General features: G+C 35.3%; 1 protein-coding gene across 1 annotated transcript in view; it reads right to left on the reverse strand.

Moving 5' to 3' along the window:
- Positions 1 to 14927, reverse strand: part of LOC114147850 (general transcription factor IIF subunit 2-like) — a 52051-nt gene extending 37124 nt beyond the window's left edge. The window contains exons 1-4 of the mRNA XM_028022547.1: positions 14833 to 14927; positions 14592 to 14665; positions 14411 to 14429; positions 12814 to 12958 (exon numbers count right to left, since the gene is read on the reverse strand). Of these exons, the coding sequence (XP_027878348.1) occupies positions 12814 to 12958; positions 14411 to 14429; positions 14592 to 14665; positions 14833 to 14898 (304 nt within the window). The 5' untranslated portion in view covers positions 14899 to 14927. The remainder of the gene's footprint in view (positions 1 to 12813; positions 12959 to 14410; positions 14430 to 14591; positions 14666 to 14832) is intronic.
- Positions 14928 to 17401: the final 2474 nt, after the last annotated feature.

A 17401-nucleotide genomic window follows, 5' to 3' on the forward strand; every position in this document is an offset into this window, starting at 1 on the left:
GCAGAGATTATCCCTGTGGGGAGCAGAAATCCGCTGGATTGAAATGAACAGCATCCCTCATTTTTACTGCCAACTGTGCTTTCTCTGAAACCAGCTTTGTCCTTTATGATTCCCACTTTCATCAGGTGAAACAAATGCACAATTCACTCTGTGATAACACAACAACGACAAAGCAAAACGCTCGCAAAAAACATCAAGATTTGAAAAAAGATAAAAGCCCCTGGCGGGAAACTGTCACCAACATCCGACCTGTTGAATCTTTTATGACAGTGACTGAGTTCCTTATTAGCAGCGCCTCATCGGAGGCAGTCAAACGGGCTGATAAGGGCAGCACAAACCCACGCCGCACTCGACAATCCTGCTCCGATCTTTCCACCTGTTGCCAGGCAAACGGCTCGTCCTTATCGCGTGGCTTCAGACGCGTGGCATCGCTGAGCCAGAAAATGACTAACAGCGCCCCGATTCTTATCTGTCGTCTCCAAAAAGGCAGCAGCTCTGACGGAGGAGCAGAGGTGAGATGATGAAGATGGGGGGGAAGAAATGCCATTATGCTAACTTTAACTTTGAGAATCATACAGCAGAAAGAGACAAATTAAACTCTTAAAAAAAAAGACAAAACTAAAAACTATTTAAACATGGATGGCTGATATGGCTTAGGAATTAAATACTTGATTTTTTTCATACCAGATCAAATTTTATTTTTCTAAAAAAAGACAATATTTTTAAAAAGTGGCTTTTATTTCAATTATCCTTTTTTAAAAGAGGTGGTAATGTACATTTTCCTTTCTCAAAGTGCCATTTTATAACACAATCAAGTAACAATACCGCCTTCAGTTATGAAAATTTTGTCATATTTCAAATATGACTAAAACAAAATTTTAAATTGTAATTTAACACCTTGAAATTGGGTGTCTGTCTCTTTAAGAAGATCCTGCTTTTTCTGAAACTCCGCCTTCAGGGAGTTTTCACAACACCACTCCCCTATTCACCCTTTAACAACTTTTTTTCAATCAATTTTTCACTGAGAATTTAATGAGCTCAGCAGCTCCACTAGGTGTTTGCTAATTGCTGCTGGCTAGTCTGCAGGAGCTGAGTAGGGGAGAGCTGCTCGGTGAGGCAGAAGCTTGGAAACAGCAGCTCTGAGGAGGAGCTGCACCTCGAAGGCGGAGCTAAGTCCACCCAGGCGTTTGGCACCACCGAGTGGTTGCAATGGAGACTAAAATATTTCTCAAAAAGGCATTAAAGAATCAAAGTAACACTCCAGGTTTGTTTTTGATGAGGGAAAAAACATTATAACATGACGTAAAGATTTTACATTAAACTGCCTTTTTAATTACGAGAATATGGTTATAATTAAGTCGCAATTTTAGTAGAACATCTTAAAAATAGGAGAAAAAAGTCACTTAAAAAATAAATGTATTTTTAAAAAGATTTCTAGAGTTATCCTGGTCTAACGTGAGCAGCTCAGTCTGTGAGGTTTTTTCTTTGAAATAGATTTGTATAATAATTTCAAAGTCCTGCTACTGATAATTTGATGTCGATGTATTTAAAGATTAAATATTTATATATAAAACTATAAATTTACAATAAGCTCAACATTCCTCAGTTAATTTTTTTATTTTTCATGTTCTCATAAAATTAACACTTCATGCTATATTCTTGTAATATTATGACTTTTTTCACATAAAAAAACCCTCTCAGCCTGGTCCTAATATTTCATCACAGAGTTAACCCAAACTCAAACTCCAAATAAATGGAATCTGTAAAACTTGCTTGTCGAACAAGATGGCTTCCCTGGACGTGCTGACCTCACTCTGAAATATGAAAACACAAGGAGTGTATTGGTGCAAAAACCCTCCCAATTTTCCAAAAATTACTTTTTCAAAACCCCCCAAAATTTTATCACCCAGCCTTAATGGTTAAAATAGAAAAAAGAATAAAAATACAGACAAGAGGAAAACAAAAGACAAAGAAGGAGGCTTGAAAATAGAAACTAGAAGTGCAGAGGCAGAACAACGAGGGCGTAAAAACAAACCAACCTGTCCTAAACCTTTCTGCTGGATGTTCACCCAGAGAAAACAGAAATGTAAAGGCTGCAGCCGACAAGTGTGTGTGTAGGCACACGTGTAAAAGTGTGTGTTGCTCCCGCTCTCTATACTCGGAGCTGAAATTACAGGCTTTGCAGAGACATTGACATTTGAAAACCATCATTTATGCTTTGAATCATATAAGAGGTAAAAATAGTTGAAGACCGACACCAGAACTCACCGAGTTTGGAACAGCACACCGAGAGAGCAGGGACCAACCTGCTACTGTCTGATTGAACAGGTGGAAAACAGAGACATTAAGGAAGTTGACAATTACACAACCATACATCTCTGAAAAGTAGAAGTAGAGCCTACTGCACAACCAACAAGAATGTAGCAAGTGGTGTCAGAATGGTAAGTCAACAACAAAACACTAGTTTGTTCCAGCAGACATCTTACAGCGCACACAAAAATAAAACCTGCTGTACAAAAGTGCTGGAGTTCCATTTGGGTTGCTAGGTAACAGAGCTGGGCTCTGCTGGGGTTGCTAGGTAACAGTGCAATGCCTGTGGAATGTGGCTCGACCGTAAGGAGGATTTACTAACAGTTAGTTTTCCAGACGAACATGAACTTATAGCCAAAAAATCTGTTAGTTATTTTTATTCACACTAAGAAAAATAACATTATTTTAACCAAAACGATGTTATTTGATTAAAATAATGTTACTCATTGTTTTTAAAGCAATTCTATTGTTTTTTTAAAGCGCGTTTTAAGACGTAGAACCCAGTATAAACATGTCCAAAATGTAAATTTTCCAAAAACAATTTTGTCTTCAGTAGTGAGACCAAATTGTCTTGTCAATCTATGATGTTCCTAAAAGCAAACTTTTGATCCTCCTCCTGTTATGTCTTACCATAGTGCATGTAAAGAACTAAAGTAAAAAAAAGATATGTTTTTTATTACCAATACAAGTTTTAGTTCATCTTATTGGGAGTTTAAGTAAAAGACCAACAATACGTGGCAAGTTCATTGTGAAATGAAAATGATGCATGATTTCATTTTTTATTTATTTTTTGCAAATAAAAAAATTTAAAACCCCTTTAAACGAAGATAATGCTCTGTTTTTCATTAACTGGTTGTTTCTGAACCTCATATATGTTACAAACTAAACCTCCTCAAATAAAGCTTATTATTAAAAACACATCAGAAAGCCAAGGATGTCACTTTCTTTCCAAAAATCACACTCAGAAGATTAAAACTTCAAATAAGGGAAAGAATCTAAACTCAACCGACTGTTTTGAAACTTTACAGAAAATATAATACCTGTCAGATGTTTTTGTAACACCTTTTGTCGCTAAAAGCCTCGTTAGCCTCTGACAAGGTTGCATCTTGTTACCATTGGCAACGAAGCCGCACATTTCCCCCATCGCTACCCAGGCTGCCACGTGTCTCCTGCGCGGCAGAAGTTGGGTAAAGCTTTATTTCAGGAAGTAGAGCAGGAGATGACTTTTTCTCCACCTAAATGTTGTTTTTATTTTATTTTATGTGATCACAAACAACCATTGAGCAGATCAGTTCATTTGATAAATACGCAAACAAGACAACCGTGAGGTATTTCTATCTGGGGACGTTTTCCAGTTCATGTTTTTGTTTTTCTTCCTTCAGATCTGGACTTGTGAAATGTCTGTTTTTGTTTTCTGAAGGTTTCATGTTGTGGGTTTACGCTCAGTGAGCCTCCATATGCTTCCTTCACACGGACGCTCTGGGGGAAGGTCACATGCGCTACTTTCTCACTTGCAGCTATAAACATTTCAACAGGATGCGTCGCACTGACAAGCTTTTAGGCAGCATTTTCACACATTTCAGCTCTATAGTAACACAGTTGCTCTTGGCTTCAATCTAAATACTTAATTCAAGAAGAAAATGTTAACAATCTTTGTATTTTTTCTGAATATGTTACGTCAACTTTGGCTGCTTCTCCAAAAATCTGACAACAGTAAAGCTCTTTATTGTAAACAGCTTCTGACTGTTCAGTTTTATTTTTTTCTGGAGGATTTTTATGGACTTATTTTAATCTGAACTGTTGAAATTGCATTTCAACAACAATGCAATTCAAAGTGCCTTACATCATAAAAAAACAAGCAATAAACATTACATTTTCTCAAATATAATCATCAAAATCATCAAGCAAATGCACGTCAAATATTTTTACATGCATTTGTCTAGAATTCTAGACTTTTAAATCTAAAATTTAAAAGCTTTATAAGTTGTGTTTCATTTTGGAATAATTTCCTTGAATTTTTATTAGAACTAAAAAAAATAGAAAATCTCCAAAACGCTTGTAGGAAAATGTGTCTGATGGAACCAACGCTGATTTTTAGGCTACAAAATGTTACTAAGAGAACAGAATACCTATAGAGAAACATGGTGGGGGCAGCATCATGCTCTGGGTTACCAGTTAGTTTTGGATCAATTAGGCAGCTGCTAAACAGCTGAGTCAAAATTTGAATTAATTACATAGATTTTAATATGTTATAAATTTTAACGTATATAGTCGTGTTTTTACGTGCAGCCGGAACCTTTGTTTTCACACGTTTCTGGTACGCCTGTATATCTGACGCACAAGCAACATTTACAAACAAAAAAGCTGCTTTTCTTGGGAGGTTAATTTTATTAACTTAGATTACATAAAGAATAAATTAATATCAATCAATATATTTATCAAACACATTTCTAATTTAGCAGCAAAAAGGATTTTTGAATTGAAAATGTTACTTATTTTGAGGATGTATAGTTTTTCATTAAAATGCGTTTAATTGTGATTAATTAATTTCAAACCCTGCAAATTATCTTGATTTTAAATATTAATTGATCCACAACCAGTGCATATCAACTACAATATTTGTGAGGTTTTTGAAATGGCTCGTTTTCTGGACACCAAAAAAAAATATGAATTTTTTGGTTAAAAAAAAAAAACAGTTTTATGGGTTTTTATAAGCTTTGACTGTTTTTAGAAGCAGTAGAAACCCAAATGGAAGAATAAAAACAGGCAAAATTGGCCTAATTTAAATTAAAAGCATTCATTAATCATTAAAACCCTGGCAGCTGTATGCATGGACAGTAGATGAAGCTGTAATTTCACTATTCTCTGTAGCTTGCTTTTCATTCCAACAGTGGAGCTGCTTGTTTGAACATGAAACGAATAAATGAAGCGGAAATGTAAGCAACAAAAGAGAAAAGCTCCGAATTACCACAAAAATGATTTCCTTAGTTTCCACTGGTGTCGTAAGAGCAACGAACTGCAGCAGCAGCACGCAGTCAGCTCTCACCAGCTCTGACAGCGAGATGCCCAAGAGGTTTGAGCAGGAAGTGAAGCCTCCCTGTGGAGCAGCAGAGACAGAACCGAGCCTGAAATGTACCAACAGCACAAAACATGGACCGGGTTTTAAATTCACCCACCAGCACCCGAAACAAGCAAACCCCAACCACAAGAAAGCTGTAAGGTTTTTCAACCATTTCAATATCTTCTGATAGGGCTGGAGAATAAATCAATAATATGCATCATGATAGACATGTGATCAATAGATGATATTTAACATATTCTCTGTCCCAGAGTGACGGGAATGCGTCAGTCGGTGCTGATTCAGAACGCCGTCACCGTTTGAGTGTTTTAGCTGTATCCAGTAATGAATCAGGCCATTTATCTGGCTGCACAAATATTTAGTAAAACCTTTTACAGAAATTATATTTTAGCTTACAGAAATGCTCATCGACCAAAATGGAGTTTTACAAAAGTCCAACACTCTGTCCAAATGTTTTACTTTACCAAAACATTTGGTAATCTGAACCAAAATTAATCAAACTAAATAAAAAGAATGACATACACAACATTATTGGCAGTGGAACACAGCTAGTTGCGAGAGGAAGTTAGAAAAGTAGAGCCTTAAACCTCCAACAAATAATTTCTCTACAAGTCTTTGTGAGGGATTTGCAGAAATGGCCACCAATTTCACGGGAAGTTACTTTAGAGAGAATCGAAAGTAAATTTCAGTGTTATTGTTGCTAACTGTGTTACTCTAACATGGACAGAACAGAACAGTGGCAAAAACATTCTGACCTATACAAAACCCAACATGCACAACGTGACACACATTTAAAGAATTTGCTACAAATTACCCTAAATAATTAAAAAGGAAAACAAAGTTTCCCTTTGTCTGTGACATCCAGAGGAGTGAAGTGACATTAGATTCATTTCTGCTCTCTTAGGCAAACATTTTGATGAGATTTGACATTTTCAAAATTAATTACAAATAATTTATAACACTTAAATAAGTGTTCGCTTCTACCTCCTTTTCAAACAGAAAGTTGTGAAACACATAATTTTGTTTCTGGTTATGTACGCACATGTTTCTTTTCTGTCCTACTGACTGCTTGTTTTTAAAATGTTTATTATTTAAATATTAAAAATTTTAATTAAAATGGCAGTAATACAAATAAAATGGCAGATTTAACAGTTAGGTTAATAAACCGTTTATTCATTTTTAGTTAGCTTTAGTCACTTTTAGCTTGTAGAAAAAGATCCGGTCAACAAATAAATAAAAGTCAACCAACTAAATTTAGGGTGTAGATACAATACAAGATACTTTGTCTTTTTTATTATTATTTAACATTTAATGATAAAAGTGAAAAAAGTTAAAAGTTCAATCATTATGAAACATTAAAAAACCCAAAATAAAACCTCAAACAACATGGATGCCTATTGTGCGGCCTAATTATATAACTTATTTTCTTTTCACAGTTAGTGGGTGTGGCTTATATTCAGGCATCCTAAATAATCTATAAATTATTTTAAGGTAGGAAAAACAAAAACGGCAGCGACCCAATCAGATACAAACAAGTACAAGAGTAATAAGAGCTTAGACCTGGATTTAAAGATAAGAAATTCAGCTTCTTTGGGGACTGTAGCATGAAAACTGTAGAAAACGTTTCTCCATCATAAACAACTTGTGATTTAAATCAAATCTAAAAGTGTTAGATTATCTGAAACCTGCTACATTTCAGGTAATCTAACACTTACAGAGAGACTTGCATTGACTCTTAAAGATAAAGAAATTTCTCAACTTACTCATGTGAAGCATATTTCAGGTTTCACATGAGAGACACGTCTGTGTTTTAGGTGGCAGCTGAGCTACAGAAATAAAGTTTTACCAGCAGTGACTCACGCAGTTTGCTGCCAGTCTTCGTGAGAGTCAGGCTGTGAAAATCAAAGTCAAAAAGAAGAACTTGGTTATTAGAGGACGCAGAGAAAGTATTTATGGTGTGGAAACATTTTTACTTCAGATGTGTCAAAACCATGGACAAGCTTCTCAATGAAGGAGATCAGCAACATTTTACATTTCCAGAACAAGTTGGTCCATATTTTAAATCTGACATCACTTTTCCACAACAATTGTCATGTTTTTGTTCTTACTAATTCTCTCTTTTTAGTGCTTTTTCCAGGCATGCTATGACAACAAATATCATGTTATGCCACAAAGCAACACAAAGTAGCGTAAAACTGAAGTGATGGATCGTTTTCAAAGGAAACAAACCCAGTTAGATTATTCAAGTTATGATTATCATGTATGACTGTAAATGTTATTAAGGTTATTTTAAAATTCTCTTTGCTTTACATAATTCCTCTGCAAATGTAAACTCTGGGTATTTATACAAAGACTAATATCTTAGTAAACTTGAAATAAGTCAAAACTAACTCAAAAGTATCTTTTCAGCAAAATATAGAGGCTTGTTTGAGGTAAATAAGAGTAAATATTTCCTTAATATTGATGAAAAAGTTCTATTTTCATCGGCAGATAAATTAACTCATAACATGGGAAAAATGTTTTGTTATAAGTGAAATAATTTGCCTGTGGAACAAGCACTTTTTCATCAGTGTCAAGGAAATTCTTTATTAAAACAAACCTGTATGTGTTGCTGAAAAGTTACTTTAAAGACAATTTGCTCTTATTTCAAGTGTATTAAAATATTTGCACTAGAAACTACTAGATCAAAAATACTTGGTAAGATTTAGTGTTTTTGCAGTGTAGTTTGCTGAATATTTTGAGACCCATGCATCATTTTGTGAACTATTTTGTGTTGGAAAATACACTAAATTTTTTTTGCAAAGCAGATTTAAAACACAGATATTCATGTCTATTCATTTTGTCTGAATTTCTAAGAAATGTTATTTATTTGTATCATGTTTATGATTTGACCCTTTGATAAGCTAACATTTTTGGAAATGTTACTCCCATGATTTTTATTTTTTACATTCCCCAAAAAGTATATATATGTTAAAAAAAAAAAAAGGAGCCCACTAACCGTCACCGTTAGCAACCTGTAATAAACATTGATTTAAAACATTAGTATTGTTGTTTTCTTTACATTATTTGAGGTCTGAAAGCACTGAATCTTTTTTTTTCTCATTTTCTGCTAATAAACACTCAATTTTGGCTCAGAACTTCGGAGACATGTTGTCAGTAGCTCATATAATAAAAGAACAAGGTTAATTTTACTCATACATATACCTAAAAAGAGTAAAATCTGAGAAACTGAACCGTTTGTTTGGTCTCTTAATTGTTTCCAGAGCTGTATATAGTAATAAGTTATAGTTAATAAGTTATACAAAGTTGTGAGACGTCTCTAAGGAAATTAACTTCACAATAAAAACAGTCATCAAACTCTGTTTTCCACTTCACTAACACTCAAATATTTTAAAGTTTCAATGAAAATCCTCCCAGGCAGCAGAGAGAAAAATCACACTTTACCAACATTAAGTCCTCCTTACTGTTCTCCTCTTTTGTGGTAGCGAAGCCTGTTCCTTAGCAACCTCTTAATCAATACCTGGTGCTTATCTGGAACAATGCAGAACCACAGGAGAGGAAATAATGGAGGAATATTCTGCTAGCGGCCTCGGAGCACAAAAGCCAAGTCAGGCGCTAACGCACGCACGTATCAATCACCGACCGTCTCCGTTAGCAACCTCTTGTTGTTGTCGGCTCATTTGAAACTTTCAAAACCGGGGCGGACGAAAAGCGAATGGGTTTGGGATTAAAGAGATTAAAGCCACTGGAGGCAACAGCTGAATCACATTTCCAAACTTACAGACAAGTACAGCGCTGGATCAGTCGGAAAGGAAGAGATGGACGTTTCTGTTTGGCAAAAATACGAAGATAAAGATGTTTCAAAACTCACAAACGTTTTTGCAATACATACATATATTTCATAAGATGCAGGCAATCAACAAAAGCCGATCACCACTCTCATTTTTCATTAAAAAAGAGATGTTTTATTGTTTTCAGAGCTCTCCACACCAAATAAATGCAAGAATGTTTATTACTGTTTATATACAGCCACCTCAGAACTGCCTGCTTGTTTTTAAATGAGGAAAACACAAAGTGGTGTTCAAGTTCAAAGGTTGTTCTTTTTTCTTCTTAACCAAACTATTTCACTTTTACTGTCCACAGTCTTGCACCATATTAAAACAAATTACTATCTATCAGATACAAATTGATAAATAAATCACTATTTTTCTTAAATTGGATACACTTCAGCACTATTTTCCCCGTTTAATCTCAAAAATGTGAAAAATTATGTCTTTTTATAAGCCAAATGTCAAATGTATCTTTTTCTATGAAAAGCTTCGTGGAAAGCACAAGTGCAAATCAAACTACCTGTTAATGTCCAGGTACTGACAGGACTTGTGTGAAATGTGTGTGTGTCAGAGAGCAGCAGTGTGTGGGAGACCGGCGCTCCTTCCTGTAGGCGAGTGGGGGCGGAGCCGAGCGGCGGTCAGGTAAATAACAGATTACACACCACCGCATCTCACAGGACTTTATCCCACTTCTAGCTTCCAGCATCACACTTTCACCGTTCAAGCCCTCCATCTGCAGCAGTTACACCTTTCAGGAAAAACTAAAAGGTTTTTAAACCTCCTGTTTGCTGTATTTCCACGTTTACATCCTCAAGATTATAACCCAGCGACTGCCTGAGACACTTTCACCCACACACCGCTTCACGTAGAGTTACTTCAGAATAAAGCCGTGTTATTGTACCGCGTCAACTCCAGCAAATTTCGTGAATGTGTGTCTAATAAAAGCGCAAACAAACAAAAATGAGAAAAATTCATTATCGCATGTAGGAGGTATTAAGCACTTGAAAGTGTGGAAGCATCTAAAGCGTATGAGGGTGGTGATAGAATAAACCTGGATGAGCAGGGGAAAAAATTAAATACGCTTCAGGCTCAGATTTCTGAAATTAAAATCCAACAGAACTTTTTACTACATTTGAAGCTGCTTCTTTAACCAACATCTAAGTGGGAAAGTTACTGCTATGTCACCATTTGACAGCAGTAATGTCATTCCTTACCCTATTTTTGTGTCAAAAATAGATCCATCCATCACAATAAGTTGGATTAAAATTTGATTCTGGCGTAAGAGTTACCATCTGTGCAATACCAAGTTGTTTTTGAAAAGTCATGCTTTGGGTCTATTCCTCGGTAAAACTCAACTAGAAAACTAGTTAAACTCATGGTGTCAGGATCGGTTAAAAGAAAACAAACCAAAATATGATGCTTAAAAATACAACATCGACATTTTATTATAATCGATCCATATTCTGGATATTAAAGTTGTCCTATAACACTTCCTTTACGCTTTACAAAACATGTTAACCACATTTTTTTTCTCAGATAATGAGATTTTACTTTGAGCTCCTTTCAGAACCAACTGACAAAATGTGCTAGAATTCTGCTTGGGTTGCTAGGTAACGGGCTGGGCTTGGCTGGGTGGGGTTGCTAGGTAACGGGGGCGCAGTGCCCATGGAATGTAACTTAACTATCAGGAGATTTTTGAAACGGTTTGTATTCAGACACCAAAAAGCAGAAACTTATTGCCAGAAAATGGCTGAGTGGTTTTTTTTAAGCACTTGGGCTGTTTTTGGAAGCAGATGAGACTAAAACGGAAATACAAAAACGTGCAAAAATATATATCTTTTATTTTTGCTTTTTAAGCCTCTCTAAAGAAATCTGGGGAATTTCTTCATCCCAATAATCTTTAAAATTATATTTACAGTAATTTAAGTTTGATTATTTTACACATAAATAATCATTTGGAAACAGATTTAAGGATTCATAGAGTGATGGAATAGAAACAAATACATAAATTCAAAAACAATATGTACCCAATTACTTGGGTAGCTAACTAACTAAACTGAAACAAACCTATAATTAAAAACAACAAATGACACAAATAATTTACAGTTTGTTGGTCTGTTGTCGTCTCTCCTCTTAATCTCGTCTTCTCTGCTTGCTAAACTGGACCAGAAATCTGTTCACTGCTCCATTTTCACACGCTCCCCTCTGGACCGACTTCTGGTCTGCAAAAGGGCATGCTTTAAACTAATTCGGTCCCGCCTTGGGAAACACCCAAAATATGCTTTTTGTTTTAAAGCCAAGCTCGGCCAATTATGCAGAGTCTTTTTCCACATCAGAGGAAATCACTCATGTCTCGCAGAGTGCTGGCACCCTGGCAGGTGAAGGACTGCTCTCGAATCCAAACCCCTGCTATTTATTTATTTATTGCAATGATGACTGAATAAGAGAAATATCTCAATGCTTAACTTAATTTTACATATTATACATTTTGACTGGGCAATGTGGCGTGAAAGGAAAATCTCAAATTTTTTGATACCAGATCCGATTTCTAATTTTAATACTTTTTTTTCCCCGCTTTATTTTCTAAAATCAAAATTACAAATGCCAGATAAGATTTTCAACAAGTGTTCTACAATGAAGTATTAGGGCTATGCTATGAGAACTTAGTGATAATATTAGCAGAAAAAAAGACACAATTTTACCAGAAAAATCATCTTAAAATTAGAAAAAGTTGTTTGAATAAGAGAAAATATTATTTATCAAGATATAACCGGCTCAGTTTGTGTAAACATTGTGTGAACATCACCGGAAATGAAAAATATTTTAAATATAAAAAAAAAATAAAAATAAACAAACCAACACAAACAACAAATAAAATGATTTATGAAGTCTCTGTAAACAAAACTGTCATGAAAAAAAGTGCTAGCTGAAACCAAAGCACCAAGCTGAAGACTTTTGTCATCCAGTTTCTGGTAGAAAAAGAAAAACAATAAATTATCCAAATGGAAATTATTGAGCTTGTTTTAAATTATCATGCAATTCATTGATTTATTGCTTATTGCGACAGATCTGTGCGTTGGTGAAAAAAAATCCCAAATTTCCAAAAATATTGACTCAATATGAATTAAATTATATAATCAATTATAATCATCCAATTATAAATCTAATTCCTGTACTCAAAGAATTAACAGCAAAACCCTAATAAACCTTGGTAATTCTCTGGTCACACAGTAACAGGCGCCCCAACAATACAGTCGCAGCTATTTTTAAGCTCTTGATCTGATGCAAATCCTTCTGGCTCTGAAAGGACGAATGACACATTATGCCTGGCAGCAAAATGTCCTCCACAAATACGGAGCTGGTCTCAGTATTCTCATGAATTTTACAGTGCAATCAGAGGAGAAAGCTCCTAACCAAGAAAAATGGATCTGAATGTGAAAATATTGCGAAATGTCTCGGTTTATCTCACTGGCCTGGGGGCCATTTCATCAAACAAATGCTGACATCTACTTCAGTTTCCACCCAACAGCAGGAAACCAGGTGCTGCAAACACCATTACTCCCATTAAAGTCAGAGGGTTTGTATGGGACTGACCTGCGTCGGTCTGGCTGAAGACAGCCATGGTCTGTGCACCCGCTGTGTGCATCGTGAAGGGATATTCCCTCGGGGCCTGCAGGGACTCCTCCTTCTCTCCTACAGCCGTCATGGCAGCCAGCTCCTCATTTAGAGTGAAACACACCTGAGAAAGAAAGAAAAAGCAACAACAAACGGCTCAGTCGATACAAAACAACAAGTCATATTATCGTCTGTCTTGTGCTTAATCGGGTCAGAAATGATGCAGTGAACTTTTATTGATTCCTGAGAGGAAGTTGAGTCATGTAAGAGCAAACAGAGAAGGGGCGCAACAAAGCGGAAAGAGGATATCGACTACAGGAAACCGAAATAATAGAGCGCTTCATGCTGAGCCATGCAAAAGTATTCACACCCTGTGAACTTTACATTTAGTCACAAAACTACCACAAACATCAACTGGGATTTTATTTGCCCTCAGAAATCACTTAAAGAGGACCTGTCATTCAAAATGCACATTTTGGACGTTTTTGTGCTTCCATTGGGGTCTCTGCTACTTCTAAAACCAGCACAACCACTTAGAAAGAAACCACCCACCCATTTCCTTTCAATAAATTTATGCGTTTTGGTGTCTGGAATCCGAGTCGTTTCAAAAACTTCTGGATTATTAAGTAACAATTGACAGATACAACCCATCACCTAGCAACCCCAGTAGAGTTCCGCCCGTTACCTAGAAACCCAAGCTCCAACTCCAGAACATTTGGTCAGCTAGTTTTCCTGATGTATGCAACGTACAATGGCTGCTGGAAAAGGCAAGTGTTTCTGCATTGTGTTTCTGTGTTTGATATGATGTAAAGCATTTTGAAATGCCTTGCTGTTGAAATGTGCTATACAAATAAAATTTGATTGATTGATTTTGTTGTTGACTTATTATTCAGGAACTACTTGCTGCATTCTTGTTGGTTCTCCATGGGGCTCCCCTTCTTCTTTTCAAAGATTTTGCATGCGTTTCCAGCCATTTTCACATGCAAATATAAATGGGGGTGTGGCCAAGAGCAACTTATTTGGATTTAAAGGGACAGAGGCCCTAAAACATAAAATCATTCTGAAAGAAACTCAGAGAAGGCAGAACTGACCAGACAAAAATTTCATTATCTAAGAATGATTTTGTGCAAAAAAAAAAATGAACATGTTTTGTAAAGCCTATCCAGTTCAAAGAAACATAACAGGTCACCTTTAAACGGCAAATAGAAACTAAAAGTGAACGTTTTGGCATTAGAAAGGAAACCCTGTTCATATTCCAGAACACAACATCCCCGCAATGATGACTGGTGGTGGTGGCAGCATCATAAAGTGGAGACGCCCTACTTCATTAGGGACACTGAAACTTAGAGTAGAGTTGTCAACCTTGAGAAGTGCCAGCAGAAAAACAACTATATAGGCAAAGTTACAATTAAATAATATGAAATGGCTCAGTCAAAGTCCACACCTAAAGCAATGCAGAATCTGTGGCTTACTGAGCAAAGAAAACGCGGGGCTACATTGTGTCCGTCTATCACCAAACAAATGTTGAAATATGACAGGAGAACAAAATCATGGTTTGATCATGAAAATCTCTCACCTCTGTCTTTCCTTGTTTTCTGTTAAAAAACAAAAACAAACAAAATATGCATCACTGATTTGTAGAGAAATGAACATTTACTTAATTACCTACATAATTAAGCTGCAGCACAGAAAAGCCAAACATCAGATATGATTGATAATCTGCAGGTTTAACAGATAAAGAACTTTTTGATACATACTTTTCTATTGATATCTTTCCAACTTCTCCCTTTTCTGTGGCTTTCTCCCATTGCTGAGATAAATACCTGGGAACCTGACGGGAGGTAAAAAATAAACGCTAATTAAGGGTTTTTATTAGCGTTTATTTTTCAGCTAAAACACAAAATGATTATTAAACATTTAAACTTGTGAGTAAAACACGGAGAGGCATTTTTTGTTGAATCTTTGAGTAAACATGCAGTTTACTTTACATGAACAAACCTTAACGAGCCACACGCCTTTATTCTGTCGGACTCCAGATAAATTCACCTCCTTTTGGTCGGACATTGTTGTTTCTGACTGCAAACTGGAAACAGCGCCTCCACGTGTTGAAGAAGCATCAGGCTTCCTGACTTTCAAAATAAAACAATACAATATGTTTTATTAGAAGAGAGAAGATATGAGGAGAGAGTTTGAAAAAATATAGGAAAGTGTAGTATAATAGATATACTGAAAGGGAAGTAAACATATACAAATCATTATTTATTTAAAGAAAATGGAATAGAATTTGATTATATTCTTTTTTCATATGTAGAAATTATTCCGTCATCAACTACACTGTATTACCACCAGTAGGTGGCGGTAATACAAACCTTTAGTTTCCTAACAACCACAAAAGAAAGGGAACAGAAGAAGAAGAAAACCTCTCTCTTTTTTTCCCCCTTCTTCTTCTTCTTTTGAACGCAAATGGAAGAAATACATTTCTACGGAAGAAAGTAATGAGAAAAAAATCTGAAATTTTCTGAAAGATTAAAAAAGAAAAAAAACTACATTTCTGAGCTTGAAATGTCAAAAATTAGCTTGAAAAAAAAAACTTGGAAAGATTCCAAAAGTAAAAAATTTACTTTTCAAACTCAGAAATTTCCACTTTTTTTGTCTTGAAAATTTCTTATGTTAATCTCTAAATTTCAGATGTTTTTGGCAGAAATTTCACCCTCTTTTTGTATTGGCCCTAATACGCCGCCATAAGATTAAAGTCAGAATATTTTTTTTCTTCCGTTTACAGCAACAGTATCTACCAGTGCTGCGGTAGGAAAATCTGAAAAGAAGCAGCTTTGCGGATGCGTGACTCATTTCTAAAGTGTACACAGAGTTCAGTTCAGTTTAGTTCAAATTCATTTAATCAAGGACAGCACATTAAACAATGAATGCTACATGTGGAAAAATAGAGAAAATGATTTTTTGTGCATAGGTTTTATGAAAGTGAAATGTGCCTTTTGAGTTTTAAAATATATGAGTATGTCATTTGGCTTTTGATAGTTACATTTACAGATTTACCTGCAGACAATTGATGGAACAGGAGCTTTTAATTCAGAAATCTTCCCATTTTGTCTGACACTTGTGTTTGTATTAACCCAGCAATCAGAAAACATGCTTCTGTGACAGTTTACTGCTCTAAAGTAAACTTAACCGTTTTCTTCTCTGAAAATCACACCAGCAATAAATCTCAGGCTCTGAAAGGAGCGAAGGGATTATTTAAATCCACAAGGGGGCGTCCTAAACTGTTTTACACTAAAGACTGAGCATGAAAAAGAATTAAACCCAACCATAGCTATTGTTTTAGTATAATGTAGAAAATATGTGTTCAATGGACTGAGAGACTTGCAATGATTTTTCCCCTCCATGTATAGGGAAGCACTGTGCTGCCATGACGCTGTGACATAATTCAGGATAACAGCCGACAGCAAGTTCTTAATGGCTGTAGCCACACTGAACGGTTGTCTTGCATGTTAATACACAATTTGATCACTATGTTGTTTTATGCAACCACTGCACATTATCAGTTTAGTTTTACTGCTTTTTAAGCTGATTTTTTTTTCAAAACACATTAGAGAAAATTGAAAAGTGGAGGAAAATTCTGTTTTTATTTGGCAATTTTACAACTTTCTTTAAGTAAATGGTTCATACTTGAAAGATAATAAATATGGTTGAAACTAGATGATTTTTCGACAGATAGTGGGTGTGACTGGTGGTTTCGCTGAAGGCTGACCGTCTCTGTTTTTGTAGCGTTGAAGTTGTTAATGATCTGCACAGCTCTGGATTCTGACCAGTAAATAAGGTTTATTTAGTTCATAAACATCAAAACGACAAGAAGATCACGATTTACATTTAAATTAAATCCAAGCTGAACATTTAATTAAGATCTGTTGACTTATATTTGCATAAATTAATCACAGATAATGAAAAATGTGTTTTACTAAATTGCATTGTACATTTTTAATAAACAATTTATGAATAAACCTTTATTATTTAAAGACAGATCATATGATCTATGGAGATCTTTTTTTAAATAAAATAATGACACACTTAAATAATTATTACATAAGTTATTTATTGTCATTTGACACTCTTCACTCTCCGTAGGACTCAGGACATACTGGAGCAGCAGTTTGGTATTAAGCTTTGAAAATACAAAAACAAGTTTATCCCTCATTTTAGGGTCAAAATAAATTTTTACTGTTTTTCTAAATTTTTCTAAAACTCTATTAGTTTGTTCTTAGAAAAAAATTACATTTTGAAAATTTAAGTAAAACATTCTTCAGTTCTACATTATATATATAAAAAAAATAATTTTACTGTTTCTCTAAATTATTCTAAAAATATATTAGGAATAGATTATGAATAAAACGTATAGTGGTATTAACATTTTTATTGCAGTGGTGCCCAAAGTCGGTCCTTGAGGGCCGGTTTAGTTCTCTCCCTGGTTAACACACCTGGATCCAATTATGGCTCATTAGAGGCCTAAGACGAACATTGACATGCTGAAAAGGTTGTTACTATCACCAGGGAG

The sequence above is a fragment of the Xiphophorus couchianus genome, chromosome 7 (assembly GCF_001444195.1).
Source record: "Xiphophorus couchianus chromosome 7, X_couchianus-1.0, whole genome shotgun sequence".
Lineage (NCBI taxonomy): Eukaryota > Metazoa > Chordata > Actinopteri > Cyprinodontiformes > Poeciliidae > Xiphophorus > Xiphophorus couchianus.